The sequence below is a fragment of the Camelus ferus genome, chromosome 11, assembly GCF_009834535.1.
Source record: "Camelus ferus isolate YT-003-E chromosome 11, BCGSAC_Cfer_1.0, whole genome shotgun sequence".
Taxonomy (NCBI): Eukaryota; Metazoa; Chordata; class Mammalia; order Artiodactyla; family Camelidae; genus Camelus; species Camelus ferus.
The window spans coordinates 67,392,734-67,407,768 of NC_045706.1; the positions used below are offsets into that span (position 1 = coordinate 67,392,734).

The following is a 15,035-nucleotide window of genomic DNA, read 5'->3' on the forward strand; positions in this document are numbered from 1 at the left end:
TACGGTATTTTTCTTTCTCTTTCTGGCCTACTTCACTTAGAATGACATTCTCCAGGAGCATACATGTTGCTGCAAATGGCATTATGTTGTCAGGTTTTATGGCTGAGTAGTATTCCATTGTATAAATATACCACATTTTCTTTATCCAGTCACCTGTTGATGGAAATGTAGGCTGTTTCCATGTTTTGGCTATTGTAAATAGTGCTGCTATGAACATTGGGGTGCAGGTGTCTGTGTTTCTGTGTGTGTGCTTGTGCACAAGTTCAAGCCAGTGCTCACTCTGTGTGGCCAGCATAAAACTCCCCCAACATGGGAGGGTTGGGCAAGAGCTTCCTGAGGTCTGAGGGTTTCTAATTTCCAAAGCAAACCCAATGAAAGGGGTTCAAGCCTTGGCCAGCAGGTCAGAGCCCTGTGACACCAGGCCATTCAGGCAGCAGGGGCTGGAGCTGGGGTCACAGACTCACACAGTCTGGTTCCACTGTCCACACTCAGAACCACAGTGCTGGGGGCAGGGAGACTGTCCCCTTCATGGGCACACAGCCTGGCAAGGTCATCTCTGGCTGGACACACAGTGGTCCAGGGACAGATGGGCAGTTGAGTGGTTGCTGTCACCAGAGAGATTTGACAGTCTCATTTGTTTCTACCTCTATGTTCCTGTCCTCAAATCCCTCTCCCCAAGTTACAGCCCCAGTATAAACAGTCACCTTCCCTGGGAACAATAGGATTTTTACCCAAGGAGTAAGAAGACCCTCAGTCTCAGTGGAAATTCCCTGCTAATCAGCTTCTCCCAGTGATTTCATGAGGAATGTGTATTAGATTTGATCTAATCTCAGAAGTGTCTAAGGTTCAGTCTGCCCCAAGCTGCCTTCTAGGAACTCTCTTCCCACCCATTCCTCTGTCCATGCTGCAGCTTCTCTCCCCACCTGCTCAAACCAGAACCTGGGGCCCTGTCTGTTCCCTCTTCCTCACCCTACATGCAGCCAGCTCCTCCCCTGTCCCTGGGTCCCAACTCCAAGTGCATTCATCACCTCTCTGTATCTCCCTCCCCTCCCTGTCCAGGCCACCACTGACACTGTCCTGGATTCATGCTCTTTGCTTCCCTTTCTCACTCCCTCTGACCCAAGGGAGGGATGGTTAAAAGACAGATCTGTTCCTGTCACTCTGCTAACACACAGGGAACCTCTCAGAGGCACTTTGGGGAAAAGCCCCAATCAGCCAGACCTGAAGGCCCTCCTCCTGCCAGCAGCCCACCTGGCCTTGCTCCCCTCAGTCCAGCCACTCTGGCCTCTGTCTGTTCTTCCAAGAACCACCCCCAACCCCTTCAAAAGCCCTAAGCTGGGAGCACATTGAGCACTTTATCTGGATGACTCCTTCTTCAGGTTTACCTCAAATGCTGGATGTTGGTCTGCCCTGGGCCCTCAGCTCCTCCCCCAGGGCTCTTTCCATCAACCAGGGAGTCGTTATTGTAGTCTGCTGGGCCCCAGGGTTGGTTTGGGGAAATTTCAGGAACCTGGGATCCTGGGCAACCTCCCGGTGCCCAGCCCTGTGACTCCTCCTGCCACTAGCTTGCAGGTGACCCAGAGTGCTTTGTCACTCCCTGTCAACCTGGGAGAAGAGGCCCTGCAGCCCTCCAGAGCCCCTCCTCCCTGCTCATTTTCCAAGGTGAATTAAATGAAGGAGAAAGCCAGAGGAGTGTGAGGGGCTTTCAGATCCTGACCTGCCCGTTACAAACACAACTCTTCTTTAGTTTCCTAGGTTGGTCTTCCAGGGCTCAGGGTTCCTAGTCACCTGGTTGCAATCCTCACTTCTTTTGTTTTATGATGTGGCTGGTACAACTTGCCTGGCACCATTCCAGGCAATGGCAATACTGCAGTGAATGAAATCTACAGAGCCTGCCTGCTTGGAGCTTACAGTCTAGTGTGGGGAGAGTGATCATTAATATGTTTACATCTCTGTTGGATCTGACCCCTGCCCTCTTCGTCCAGCTGCTACCCCATCTCTCCTTCCCTTTAAAGGAGACACTGTCAGAGGCTTGTCTAGACTCTGCTCTGACTGCTCTGATGGAATTATCTGTCTGTGAGAAGAGCATTCTGAGTGGAGCAAACTGCAAGCCACAGGGGTGTTCAAGGGATTCAGATAGTCCAGGGTGATGGGGTGGGTGGCAGGTCAGCAGGGATGAGGCCTGGGAGGGAACCCTAGAGAGAGGTGTGCTTCTGCTCTGCATGGGGGGGGCAGGAGGGCTCTTGGCCCAGGAGTGACAGGATAGACACCCAGTAACCGAGTCACTGTGGCTGCTGTGGCTGAGAACAGACTGCAGGGGACAAGAGAGGAGCCCCAGGTCCAGGCAGGGGTGATTGTGCTGTCAGGAGGCCAGGGTGGTGCTGGTGGATGGGTGAGAAGAGGTTGGATTCCAGGTCTCAGTTGAAGCTAGAGAGGTTAGGGTTTGCTGTTGGATTGGATGTGGGGTTTCAGGGAAACTCACAAGTTTCACCACATCAGAAAAGCTGGAACTGTCTGGGTAGGGGAAGGCTATTGGAGAAGCAGGCTTAGGGATGGAGAAAATATGTTAATAATTAAGATCAGCCAACAAATTAATAGTAATACTGTCTACAGCTTTCAAAATGTATTGCAGGAGTCAGGGAGAGAATGTTGACAAAATTTTAGGACAATAGGAAGCCAGAAAAAAGACATAGTGTAAACATAAATACATTATCCAACTATAGAGCAGAGAATGTAAGAATGGACAAAAATTAACAAAACTGTATGCATCATGGTGTCGATGGAATAATTCGTGCATGTGCAACATATACACATACTAGAGAAAAACATACCAAAATATTAACCTTATATTTTTGGACTACAGAATGGCAGATGATGGAAGAAATTTTCACATGCTGAAATATGGATAAGTCATTCTGGCTTATACATGATTTGGCTTAAAGTTTATGCTAGCTACAACAGACTATTTTGAGGGTTTCAAACATGAATTGTACATCTGCTTTAACTATGAAAGAAAAGAATGCATTCAAGAACAAAATGGATCAGTACCATACTGTTTTAATTATTGTAGCTTTGTACTATACTCTGAAGTCAGGGAGCATTTTTCCCTTAGTTCTGTTCCTCTTTCTTAAGATTGTTTTGTCTATTTGGATTCTTTAGTGTTTCCACACAAATTTAAATAATTTGTTCTAGGTCTGTGAAAAATGCCCTTGGTATTTTGATAGGGATTACATTGAATCTGTAGACCGTCTTGGGTAGTACTTAACAATACTAATTCTTCCAATCCCAGAACATGGTATACCTTTCCACCCATTTGTGTTGTCTTCAACTTCTTTCGTCAGTGTCACTATAGATGTGTTCCTATATTACTGAAAACTTGAGTTTTCTGCACTGAATCATACATGAGGACACCACCAATCATTCTCAAAACAATATCTGCTAATAGTTGCTAGCTGTAACCTCATGGTCTCAGGGTCTCCCCTTGTAACTATGCAACCACTTTGGACCATTCTTTGCTTAACAAACACCTTTACTTCTTGCCAGCTCCAATTCTAATTCTTGACAAACAACATATGTAATTTTGCAGTTTTTGCATGTATAAGTCTTCCCAATTTTGTGCTTCAACAGAACATAAACCAAGTGCTTCTCGATTCTTTGTCTCCCAAGCCACAATCCTTAGATTGGCTCAAATAAAACTGTTCTCTGTTCCTACTGTAAATTACTCATTGATTATTTCCATTGATAAAAATAAACATATTTTCTTCTCCACATTTTTCCATGTTGCCTGATGTTCCATACTGAAATGTTAGCACTTCTCCGTTACAGACTCGGCTGAATTCTAACCTATGTCCTCTATAAGTTATATATATTTTTGACGACAGGAATCTTTTTTTTTTTTTAATTTTATATTTCTTCAGTGCCTAAGAGACCACTGAGACTCGGGATGTGATTATTTCCTTTAGAAAGCACCTCCGGCTTCAGGGGCATAGAGAGAAATGAGAAATCAGGTTGAACTATGTTAACACAATTCAGGCACAAAATAATGAGGGTGCAGAGTTAGGGTAATGGCAGACGGAGTGAGGAAGGGGCTACCTGGGGCCTTTAAAAATTCGAATTTCACTTTATTTTCTTGACCATAGTACATCTAATTAGGTGGAATCTGAAAAATTCAGAACCGTGGAAAGCAAGTAAAAATCACCTGTAAGGCCAACCATCAAATCTGTATTTTTTTGGTTTAATTCTTAATTTTTGAATGTGTGTATTCTCACTCTTGTTTTCTCACTATATGCATTTATTTTAAATGATATTTTAATACATACTGTATTTCCAAGCAAATTAAGGTTATACTGTTTTGAATTTTATTTTTCACCTTCACATACGTTTCAGTGTTTTACAGCATGTTGCTAAAGAATTCTCCAGTATGTGATATTTAAAAATTCAGTGGGGGGTGGGTGGGTAATAGCTCAGTGGTAGAGCACGTGCTTAGCATGCACAAAGTCCTGGATTCAATCTTCAGTACCTCCATTAAAAAAATAAATAAAATAAAAATTGAGTGATTACCTATTTTAGAGTTCATTTAATCAGTTCCTTTTGTTGGACTTTTGCTTCAAATCTTATTTCATCTAGAAATGTGTACAGCTAAAAGGTAAGATTTTAAAGGGTCTAAGAAACAGACCCTTCTCACACCTGAAAATGTTAATTCGTTTCTTGAAGACAAATACTTAGTGTTTAAATTTCTCCAGATGTTCAATTAATTTTTTTCTGTTTCTTTTTTGCATTTTGTGTGTTGAGGTATTCAATTTTGTTCAAGTAAATAAATAAGTTCTGTTCATTGCAATGATACATAGAGTTTGCACATTGTGGTTAATCCATCCCGAGCTTTTTAGTATTTGGTGTGAGCCGTGAGGTTTAAATTTAAAAAATGCATGTAAACATCTTTCAGACTGTGCTTAGCATGTGCTCAGTATCCGCTACAAGTCTTGTCTTTTCCCCTTGGTTTCATCAGGCAGCTGCTTCTTTTGTTTGTTTTTAAGGAACCAGCCCTTAGATTTCTTTCTTAATTTCTCAATTCCCTCATTCATTCATAGTTGTTTTCATTTTTCCTTCTTTTACCTTCTTTTAGTATGTCTTACTGATCTCATAGTGTCTTCATTTATTGAAAATTCAATTGCACACCTTCCGCACACCGGGCTTTGTTCCAGGTGTTGGGAATGCAGTGGTCAGCAGATAAAGATGCCCTGTCTCCAGGAACCTTATAGTTGAGCCCAGACTTTAATTCTCTTTGTTTAATAATAAAAGCATATGTATATACAGATACATAGGCAGGTGTATGACTGTAGATATGGCTGTTTTCTGTAATTTTTGCTATAGAGTCATATTCTCATTATTATGTAAATCTCTACTGTATAATGTTGAATCATAGAAAATTGTTGATATTCAGGATCAGCCCAAAGAGGAACATACCAAGGCACATGGTCATCAAATTGACCAAAGTAAAGGATAAGGAGAAAATATTAAAATTAGCCGTGGAAAAGCAACAAAAAACATACAAGGGAACTCCCATAAAGTCATCAGCTGATTTTTCAGCACAAAATCTACAGGCCAGAAGGGAGTGGCTCGATATATTTAAAGTGATGAAAGAGGAAGACTTAAAACCAAGAACACTCTTTCCATCAAAAGCTTCACAGGTAAACAAAAGCTAAAAGATTTCAGCACCACCAAACCAGCTTTACAATAAATGTTAAAGGACCTTCTCTAGTCATCAAACCATAAGAAAACAGAACAAAAAGAGGAAAGTGGAGAAAAAAAAAAAGACAAAAGATTTCTTTGGCTGTTCGGGGTATTTTGTGGTTCCTTACAAATTTTGAAATTGTTCTAGTTCTGTGAGGAATGTTGTGAGTATTCTGATGGGGTTGCGTTGGCTCTGTGGGTTGCTTTGGGCAGTGTGGCCATTTTGATAGTGTTGATTATTCAAATCCAAGAGCACAAGAAATCTTTCCATTTCTTTGTGTCATTTCAGTTTTCAGGGTATAGGTAACCTCCTTGGTTAACTATATTTCTAGGCATTTTGTTGTTTTTGATGTAGTAGAACTGTCTCTGCCAGTTAAAAATGTCTGGTTTTTGAAGTGAAAAAAAGTGAATGAAGGGCCACAAATGGCAAAATATCCTTCTTTTTCATAGGTGAGTTAATTCCATTATATACACATATACTGCATCTTCATTATCTATTCAACTATTGATATGCACTTAGGATGCTTCCTTATCTTAGCAATTATAAATAATGTGTTAATAGCAAGGCGTATGTATCTTTTTAAACTAATTCTTATTTTGTGGTTGGCTTTATTCCTTTGATAAGTATGTAAGTTTATAAAGCTAAAGCTCTAAACATTCATAGAGACAATAAACAGTACATATAGGTAAAATTTAAAAACATAGGTCAGTAAAAAGAAAAGTGAAAAAGATAAAACCATGAGAGACAGGGAAGTAACTTAAAAGACCTATTACTAAATGAAAAGAGCCAGTCTGAAAAGGCTACAAACTGTATGATTCCAACCAAATGACATTCTGGAAAAGGCACAGATACAGGAACAATAAAAAGATACTGGGGAGAGGGAGGGAGGGAGGGATGAATAGATGGTGCACAAGGGATTTTTAGGGCAATGAAATTATTCTGTGTGATACTATAGTGGCTACATGTCATATGCATTTGTCAAAGCCCACAGAATGTACAACATCTAGAGTGAACCCTATATAAACTATAGACTATGGTTGATAATAACGTGCCCATGTTGGTTCATCGATTGTACTGCATATGCCACAGTGATGCGGGATGTTGAGGCTAGGGGAGTACGTGTGTGGTGGTGATGAGGGCTATGTGTGAACACTCTGTATTGTCTGCTTAATTCTGCTGTGAACCTGAAACTGCTCTAAAAGAATAAAGTCTAGTAAAAAAAAAAAGGATGGATCAATTTGTGATATAATCTTACAAGGACGAATTATTCAGGCCTACAACCAGAATGAATGGCATAGTCAATTAAAAACATGTATCTTTAAAAATGTTACTTACAGCAAAAGAGACAGACCTCACAGTGTGCAGTGTGATTTTTTTCATTTTTATCAAGTTCAGCTACCATCAAACTGATGGATACATGTTGTCAGAGGGTGTGGTTCAGTTGAAATGTGACAGAAGTGGATATTCTGTGTTAATGGATATGATTCAAATATATAGCTCATACATTGACTTTTTGGATACTGTGGAGGGTTAGAAATTTGAAAAATTTGTGAAATCAATAACTTAACATTGATACATTTCACTCTATTTTTTACTGTATGTAGATATAAACACAAAAAGAAAGAGGTAAGAAAAGTTATCATTGGACAGTAATGGAGAGAATGACACTTTGGTTACAACCCTCCCCTCTGATGCACCCCTCCCCCACACATGATAACTGACCAATCCAGGATGTCAGTTGCTGGTTGGTTTCCGGGTGGAATGTTGGGTTGTCCCCGGTGCTTGTTGTGGCTGGTGGCTCCATGGTAACTGGGCAGAGCTCTGGGATGGGTCAGTGCCATGGAAGGGCTGCTGTCCTCCATGGAGCTTGGCTTTGGGCTGATCCTGAGGGAGCTGAGTGCGGTCCTGGTGGTGCTGCTGCGCGATGGCCTGTGTTCTCAGTTCATCTTCCAGAGCCTCCAGTGGGAGGCAGTGTTGAGTCTCTCTGTCTTCACCTCGTTGGTGGGTGTCTTATTTACCTGCAGGCTTATTCAGTGTGATAGAAGTCACCGTTATCAAAGCTATGAAAAGCAGCGGGCTGAAACAATGGCTGCCCAGATCGAAGTGAAGTGCCACCTCATCGACCAGCTATATGCGGCTAAACAGGAGTGTGCCAGCATGGAGACGACTTTAAAGTATGCTGGGCTAGAGAAGGAGCCAGTAAACGTACGCAGCCTCGCTAACGCTTATCAACAGCCTCATCAACAGACAGTTGATGACGGTCAACCTGAGTTCAAGGAAGGAAATCAATTTGCGCATTGAAGAACTGAGGAAAGAGAGATCCCTGCAGTCTATTCAAGCAGAGGTGGCAGAGATGCTGAAAGGGCGCACGTTCCTGGAGGAGGTCACGAGAATCAGCACATCACAAGGGGCTGTTACAAACCAGTCAGGGGACCGAGCACCAAGTCCTGCTGGTCCCTTTCCCAGGAGTGGGCCCTCGTGTTAAACCTGTGCTGTGCCCTCACTCCACTCAGACCTCCCAAGCTGCCTCTGCCCTTGGACCTGGCACATGCGAAATTCTGTGTATGTGTCCCAAGAGAATGAAATCTGTTTGCCCCAGTCACATGGGGCTCCTGGAGGTAAGCCCCCTGGCCTTCAAAACCACATGTCCTGGGCTCTCCTCTTACCAACGCTGGACCCCAGGCTGGGGAGCCTGACATGGGGCTCAGCGCTCTCAGTCCTGTGGGAGGGCCTCTGTGACTTAATTACTCTTCAGCTTGTGGGTCACCCACCCAGGCGGTATGGGGCCTGATTCTACTGTGAGCATGCCTTCCTACTGTCCCCTGCAGGTCTCTCTCTATATTTCCAATTAAAGAAGATCTTTTTTGCTAGGTTACAGTCTTTTTTCTCAATGGTTGTTTAGCAGTCATTGTGGTTTTTATTTAGTCGTGAGAAGAGGTGAACTCGTGGTCCTACAACTCTGCCATCTTGACCCTCCCCGATACTCTATTTTCTTTTAACCAGACATACAGCGCTCTGATGTAGATCAGGTATAACCAGTACTTTCGCACCCTATCCAGGCTTTGACTTTTTAATCATGGGACCCAGTGCCTGACTCGGGTGCCCAGTAGTCCCTGATATACTGTGCTTGGGAAAAAGCCTGTGTTTTCATAGTGTGAAATAACAAGACAATTCCTTACCCTGTATATGTGTTTGGTTAGAATCTTACTCCATTGCATCTCCAAGGACTCCCAGATCCCTTTCTTCTCTTCATCCTAACCCAGGGTCCTTAGCTTGCACCATAATACCTGACTAGCTAGTTCTCCAGCTTCAAGTCTCCCCTCTACACCATCATTCACAAGTGCCCCATGATGGCTTTCAGAAAAGCCTATCTGAGTGCACTGCATCCTGGCCTAGATGCATTCCCGTGGCTAAGCAGTGACTGCCCAATGGAGTCCAAACTCTTCAGCAGGCCCTTAAGACCCTTTGCAAAGATGGCTTGCCATCTTCTGATTCCATGTCCCTCAGCACTGTATATTCTAGCTATATCAGATTTTACCGTCCATTTCTTGTCACTTTATTTGTTACTTTTCAAAATCCAATTTAAATATAATTCTACAAGTATATTTAATCATTCCTTTTCTGTGTTTCTATTGTATCTTATTTATATAACTAAAAAAATACCTTTATAGTGGGTAGTGGTTACTCAGATACCTATCAGTTCTGTACTAGTCTATGAACTATGAAGGAAGGGTCTATGTTTCTATTTTTTATTTTCTATTAATTTAATAAAACAGTTGTTGAATGATAGGTATTAGACATAATATCTATGAGATTCCTTACTGATCTAAATATCCTAATTTTTTATTATTCAATTCTATTTTAGGAACCAAACCACCCTTTAATTCATAAAAGTTGCCTTTCTAGAAAGCATTTTGGTAATAAAAGTATCAGGAATCTTTAAAAAATGTCCATTAAATCTGATCCAGTAATTGTAGTTCTAATAATCTATATTAAGGAAATAATAAAAAGTATAGTAAAAAAAAAAAAGCTATCAATAGGATGTTCTACACAATATTTCTTAAGAGCAGGGAAATTTGGAGTCTAATTTCTTACCAGAATCTAATGACTTACTAAATTACAGCACAATCATAAGATGGATTATTATCAAACCATCTTAAACAGTTCTTGAATTATAGTAAATGACATAGGAAATGCTCATGGTATAACTTTCAAGGCGAAAACATATATAAAAGAGAATACAGATGTCCAGTCAAATGGAATGATGAATTCATAGGCTGAGCCTTTCTTCTGCTGAAAACACATAGCAATGAATGGGAACATAAAAGAGAAAATCAAACCAACACAATGTGCTTTACAAAAAAATGTTAATATCTCTTTGGACCAGAAATAGCAGAGAAGCCCAAGTTAATAAATAATGTGGAGATGAGAGGTCACTGGAGTGTGCACATGGAGGAGAAGGTAAAGATCTTAGCTTACATGGAAACTGGTCGGGGAAAGAGGTCACACAGCAGGGAATGGAACTGGTCTCACCACTGGAAACCCAGAGCTGTGACCGGGCTCTAGACTCATGAAAGGAGGGTGAAAAGAGCTATGGTCCATACACAGCTGTGTATCTAGGGCAGCAACAGCAGACAGATACATCTTTCCAGGCATGACCTGAGCCAAGTCGTTCACTAGCTTGCTGACCGAATCTGCAATAACTAAACATGTCCATATGGCAGGACTCCCAGGCAGACTAAGTCAAAATAACTGAAAAAATTAAGAGAGTGCAGATGTGTGGGGTCACGGTACGGGAGAGAGCAAGGGACAAACAGATTGACAGGCATTTTCTGTCAGAACTCCTCAACTCTTCAGTTGTAACACAAAAGCAATCATACATAATTCATAAATGATTGGATGTATAAGGCTATATTCCAATTGAATTTTATTTACAAAAAGCTCACAGGCTGTAAACTTCTGACATATTCTGACACCTGTTTTAAATCAACATTCAAATACCTTAAAGAAAACTAATGAGTAGAAACAAAGCATACAGCTATTAACAAAAGTAAACATAGATATGGTAAAAAAAAAACATATTATAAATCTTAAGAAACAAAAAGTTATTATGATTTTAACATAATTGCATTGAAAATATTAACATCAATTTGGACAGAGTTATAGAGAGGGTTAATGAACTGGAAGACATTGTTGAGAAATACATGAAGGTTATAGCAAAAGGAGTGGGGTAGGTTTTAAAAATATAAAAGACAAGTTAGGAGACATAGAGTGTTGGACCAAATGGCTCCGATACCCTTCTAAGAGGAATTTCAGGAAAAGAGGAGAAACTGATCAATATATGAAAAGGTAATTGTCAAGAATTCTTGAAACATTAAGGTACACATCAGTCTTTAAAATAAAAGTTCTAAGTACAGGGAAAGATAATAAACAAACAAACAAACAGACAAATAAACAAATAAATAAAGTCATACTACATATATTAAAGCAAAGCCAAAGATGAATAAGGATGAGAAAATTACAAAAGTCAACAAAAATAAAAGACATTATCTACAAAAGAATGACAGATTGAAAACAGATTTATCAGTGATAAGAGATGGCAGAAGAAAAACAGTATCTTCAAAATATTGATGAAAATGTGTCAATCTACAATTCTATGTCCAGCACACTGGTCATTCAAAAATAAGAAAGACAATTTTTTGCAGTCATTTCCAGACTCAGAACTTAACGCCCACCAAGCCTCACTGAGCAAACAACCAAATGAGAAGGGAAAAATGGGATGCAAAAGTGGTGGCAGAGTGATTAAATATGTTGGTAAATGTTATTATTTAAGGATTATAAAATATCAGTAATTTTTAAAAGAAAAATGATACTAGTAAAAGTCTGAAAAACAGAAGAAAGAAAAGAGTAGTTAATTATTAGTCAGAATGTTCTAAAAGTTTCAGCTTATTTGGGAAGGTAAATATATTGAGTAAATTTATGGGATATTTTAAAACTATATACATTAAGAAAATATGTTAACAATTAAGATCAGCCAACAACAGTAATACTGTCTATAGCTTTCACAATGTATTGCAGGAGTCAGGGAGAGAATGTCAACAAAATTTTAAGACAATAGAAAGCCAGAAAAAGACATAATGTAAACATAAATATATTATCCAACTATAGAGCAGAGAACGTAAGAATGGACAAAAATTACAAAAATTGTATGCATCATGGTGTCGATGGAATAATTCGTGCATGTGCAACATATACACACACTAGATAAAAACATGCCAAATATTAACCTTATATTACTGGACTACAGGATGACAGATGATGGAAGAAATTTTCACATACTGAAATATGGGTAAGTCATTCTGGCTTACACATGATTCGGCTTAAAGTTTATGCTAGCTACAACAGACTGTTGTGAGGCTTTCAAACATGCACTGTACATCTGCTTTAACTATGAAAGAAAAGAATGCATTCAAGAATCAAAATGGATCAGTACCATACTGTTTTAATTACTATAGCTTTGTAGTATACTCTGAAGTCCGGGAGCATGATTCCCTTACTTCTGTTCCCCTTTCTTAAGATTGTTTTGGCTATTTGGATTCTACTGTGTTTCCACACAAATTTTAATAATTTATTCTAGGTCTGTGAAAAATGCCCTTGGTATTTTGATAGGGATTGCATTGAATCTGTAGACCGCCTTGTGTAGTATGGTCATATTAACAATACTAATTCTTCCAATCCCAGAACATGGTATACCTTTCCCTCTGTTTGTGTTGTCATTATAGATACGTTCCTATATTACCAAAAACTTGAATTTTCTGCACTATAGCAAACTCAAGGACACCACCAGTCATTCTCTGAACAATATCTGCTACTAGTTGCTATCTGTAACCTCATGGCCTCAAGGTCTCCCCTTGTAACAATGCAACTGTTTTGGACCAATCTTTGCTTCACAAACACCCTTACTTCTTGCCAGCTCCAGTTCTAATTCTTGACAAGCAACATATGTAATTTTGTAGTTTTTGCCTGTATAAGCCTTCCCCATTTTGTGGTTCAGCAGAATACAATCCAAGTGCTTCCTGACTCTGTCTCCCAGGCTATAATCCTCAGATTGGCTCAAATAAAACTGTTTTCTGTTCCTACTGTAATTGTTTATTGATTATTTCCATTGATAAAAATAAATATATTTTCTTCCCTACATTTTTCAATGTTGTCTGATGTTCCATACTAAAATGTTACTCATTCTAAAACCATATTAAGAAGTAATTTTTAAAAAGCTACTGGTTGCATTTGAATTAAGTTTATAACATCATTTTTTCTTTTCTCAAACAAAAATAAATAAAATCAGACATCTACAATTATAAATGTAAGTGTTCAAAACAAATATAAATCAATACAAATAAGTCTATGAGCTGATTTTTCCTGTATATATCTGGACAAAGACATTATTTCAACTTGAAATGATAGGTAATGAATTTTAAATATTTTCAAGTCAGATACTGAAGGTGGGGGAGGGCAGGAGGTACAGGGAAGAACGTGCATGAGAACATTCGTGCCCAGTTTCAGGAACTTAAGACCTTGTGTTCCCCACTGTTCCAACCTAATCTCCAAGTGGACGCACAGCGGTTTCAGGGTGGGGTCTCAACTGTGTACACTTTCCTGTTTTCACCCTCCTAGACCAGAAAATTAGCTCATTAATTTTTATGTTTTATTATTAAAAGTATAACTACCATCTAAACTGAAAAGGCAAACTCTCTCCAGCATTTCTGCACAGCTGGACCAACAGTGCCACTCCAACAGTGAGTCTGACCGAGGCTTGTTAGTATGTAGATTAAGAAAATTTTAAAGTTAAGTATTATTTCAAGTAAGCTAGAGCTTTAAAAAAATGCAAAGACATATTATAAATCACGTTAGCAATTGAGATGTAGAAATTAACATCCAGGTAGCTATAAATAATGCAAAATGTGTGTAGTTCCAAAGAAAAAAGTAAAATTGTTTCATATCTAACAAAGAAGAAGCTGTTCACCTTCTTTCTGGCACATTTAGAGACATTAATTTTTTTTTATTGCTGAAAATCTGGATGTGTGAAACCTAATACATATTTTTTAAAACACCCTCTGTAATACAAGCTTTGTTTTGTATAATATTCAATCAGCCAGGACTATTTCCCCCATTGATAAAAAGAGCAACATGGCTTTATAATCAAGTTTGACATGACATGATAATATATCTATTAGATTACCCATATAGTAATATATTCTGTACTACTAACATATCTGTATACAGTGTATGTACAGCTATGGTAATAAAAGTGATATATTTTTAAGAAACAGGATTGTTTGTAAAATGATTTAAGCAACTTGACTTCCTTTGTCTTTCCTAACTTGTAAATCAGTGAACTGACTAGCAATACCTGAATCAATTAACAAAACATGTAGTAAATGCCTGCTGATAGGCACGCTGAGCAAAATTAATTCCGAGTGATTGGAGTAACAGCTCCATCCACGTGGGTATACAAATAGGACTAACTATATACATATATAACTATATAAATATAGTTATATGTGTTTTATAGAGAAAGAATGAAATCAGGAAGACTTTGCATAGCTCTTGTGAAATTATACAAAAATCTTGCTTCATTACTTTTTACTCAGATTACTTCTTAATTCTTTAAATTAATGAAATTTAACGTATTGGAGGATTGAATAAGATATATTTACCAATACAAAAGAAATCTTTATTCATATACAGTTATGATCCTCAGACTCTGTTTCAGATCCATTGTTATAAGTAACATTTACAAAAACTACTTGTTTCAATCCAAAAATCAGTTGTTAAAAACTATTCAAGAGCTAGCATATGTTTAGAAGAAAGTTTTTGTTTTTAAAGAAATGTGATTTATCAGGTTGACAAAGTGGAGATTCCTATGAAAATGTGTATCATACAGATAAACAGCGTTTGAACAAATATAACCATAAAAAGTCACAAAAATTACATGCTCTTGGTGTCCTAAGCAAGGATGATGTCTTCCCCAATTTTGGGAAAGCACAGTGTCTGGCATTTCACAGAAGCCTGATGAAAGCCAAGTTAAGAGGTAAAAGACAATGCACAAAACACGTTTATCCTCACATTATTCATGACACGTGTGCACAGAAGATACTGCATTTTCCAAATGGAAAGAGCCCACCCATAGCCTGGATGCCATCTACAGGGTCCTATGATGCACTCACTGCTCAGGTTCATCCAGAGACTTGGCATTTTCCTTGTCTTTGGAGGACCGGCCATGCGTCTCCATTTTTTCCAGTTC

At 39.1% G+C, this 15,035-nt stretch overlaps 1 protein-coding gene and 1 pseudogene across 1 annotated transcript in view; one reads left to right on the plus strand and one right to left on the minus strand.

Moving 5' to 3' along the window:
• LOC116666871 overlaps positions 1-9,760 on the plus strand; it is a 31,194-nt gene extending 21,434 nt beyond the window's left edge. Inside the window, exon 3 of the mRNA XM_032490543.1 lies at positions 7,756-9,760. Within this exon, the coding sequence (XP_032346434.1) occupies positions 7,756-8,032 (277 nt within the window). The 3' untranslated portion in view covers positions 8,033-9,760. The remainder of the gene's footprint in view (positions 1-7,755) is intronic.
• The window catches only part of LOC116667318, a 434,058-nt pseudogene that overhangs the window by 206,038 nt on the left and 212,985 nt on the right, over positions 1-15,035 (minus strand).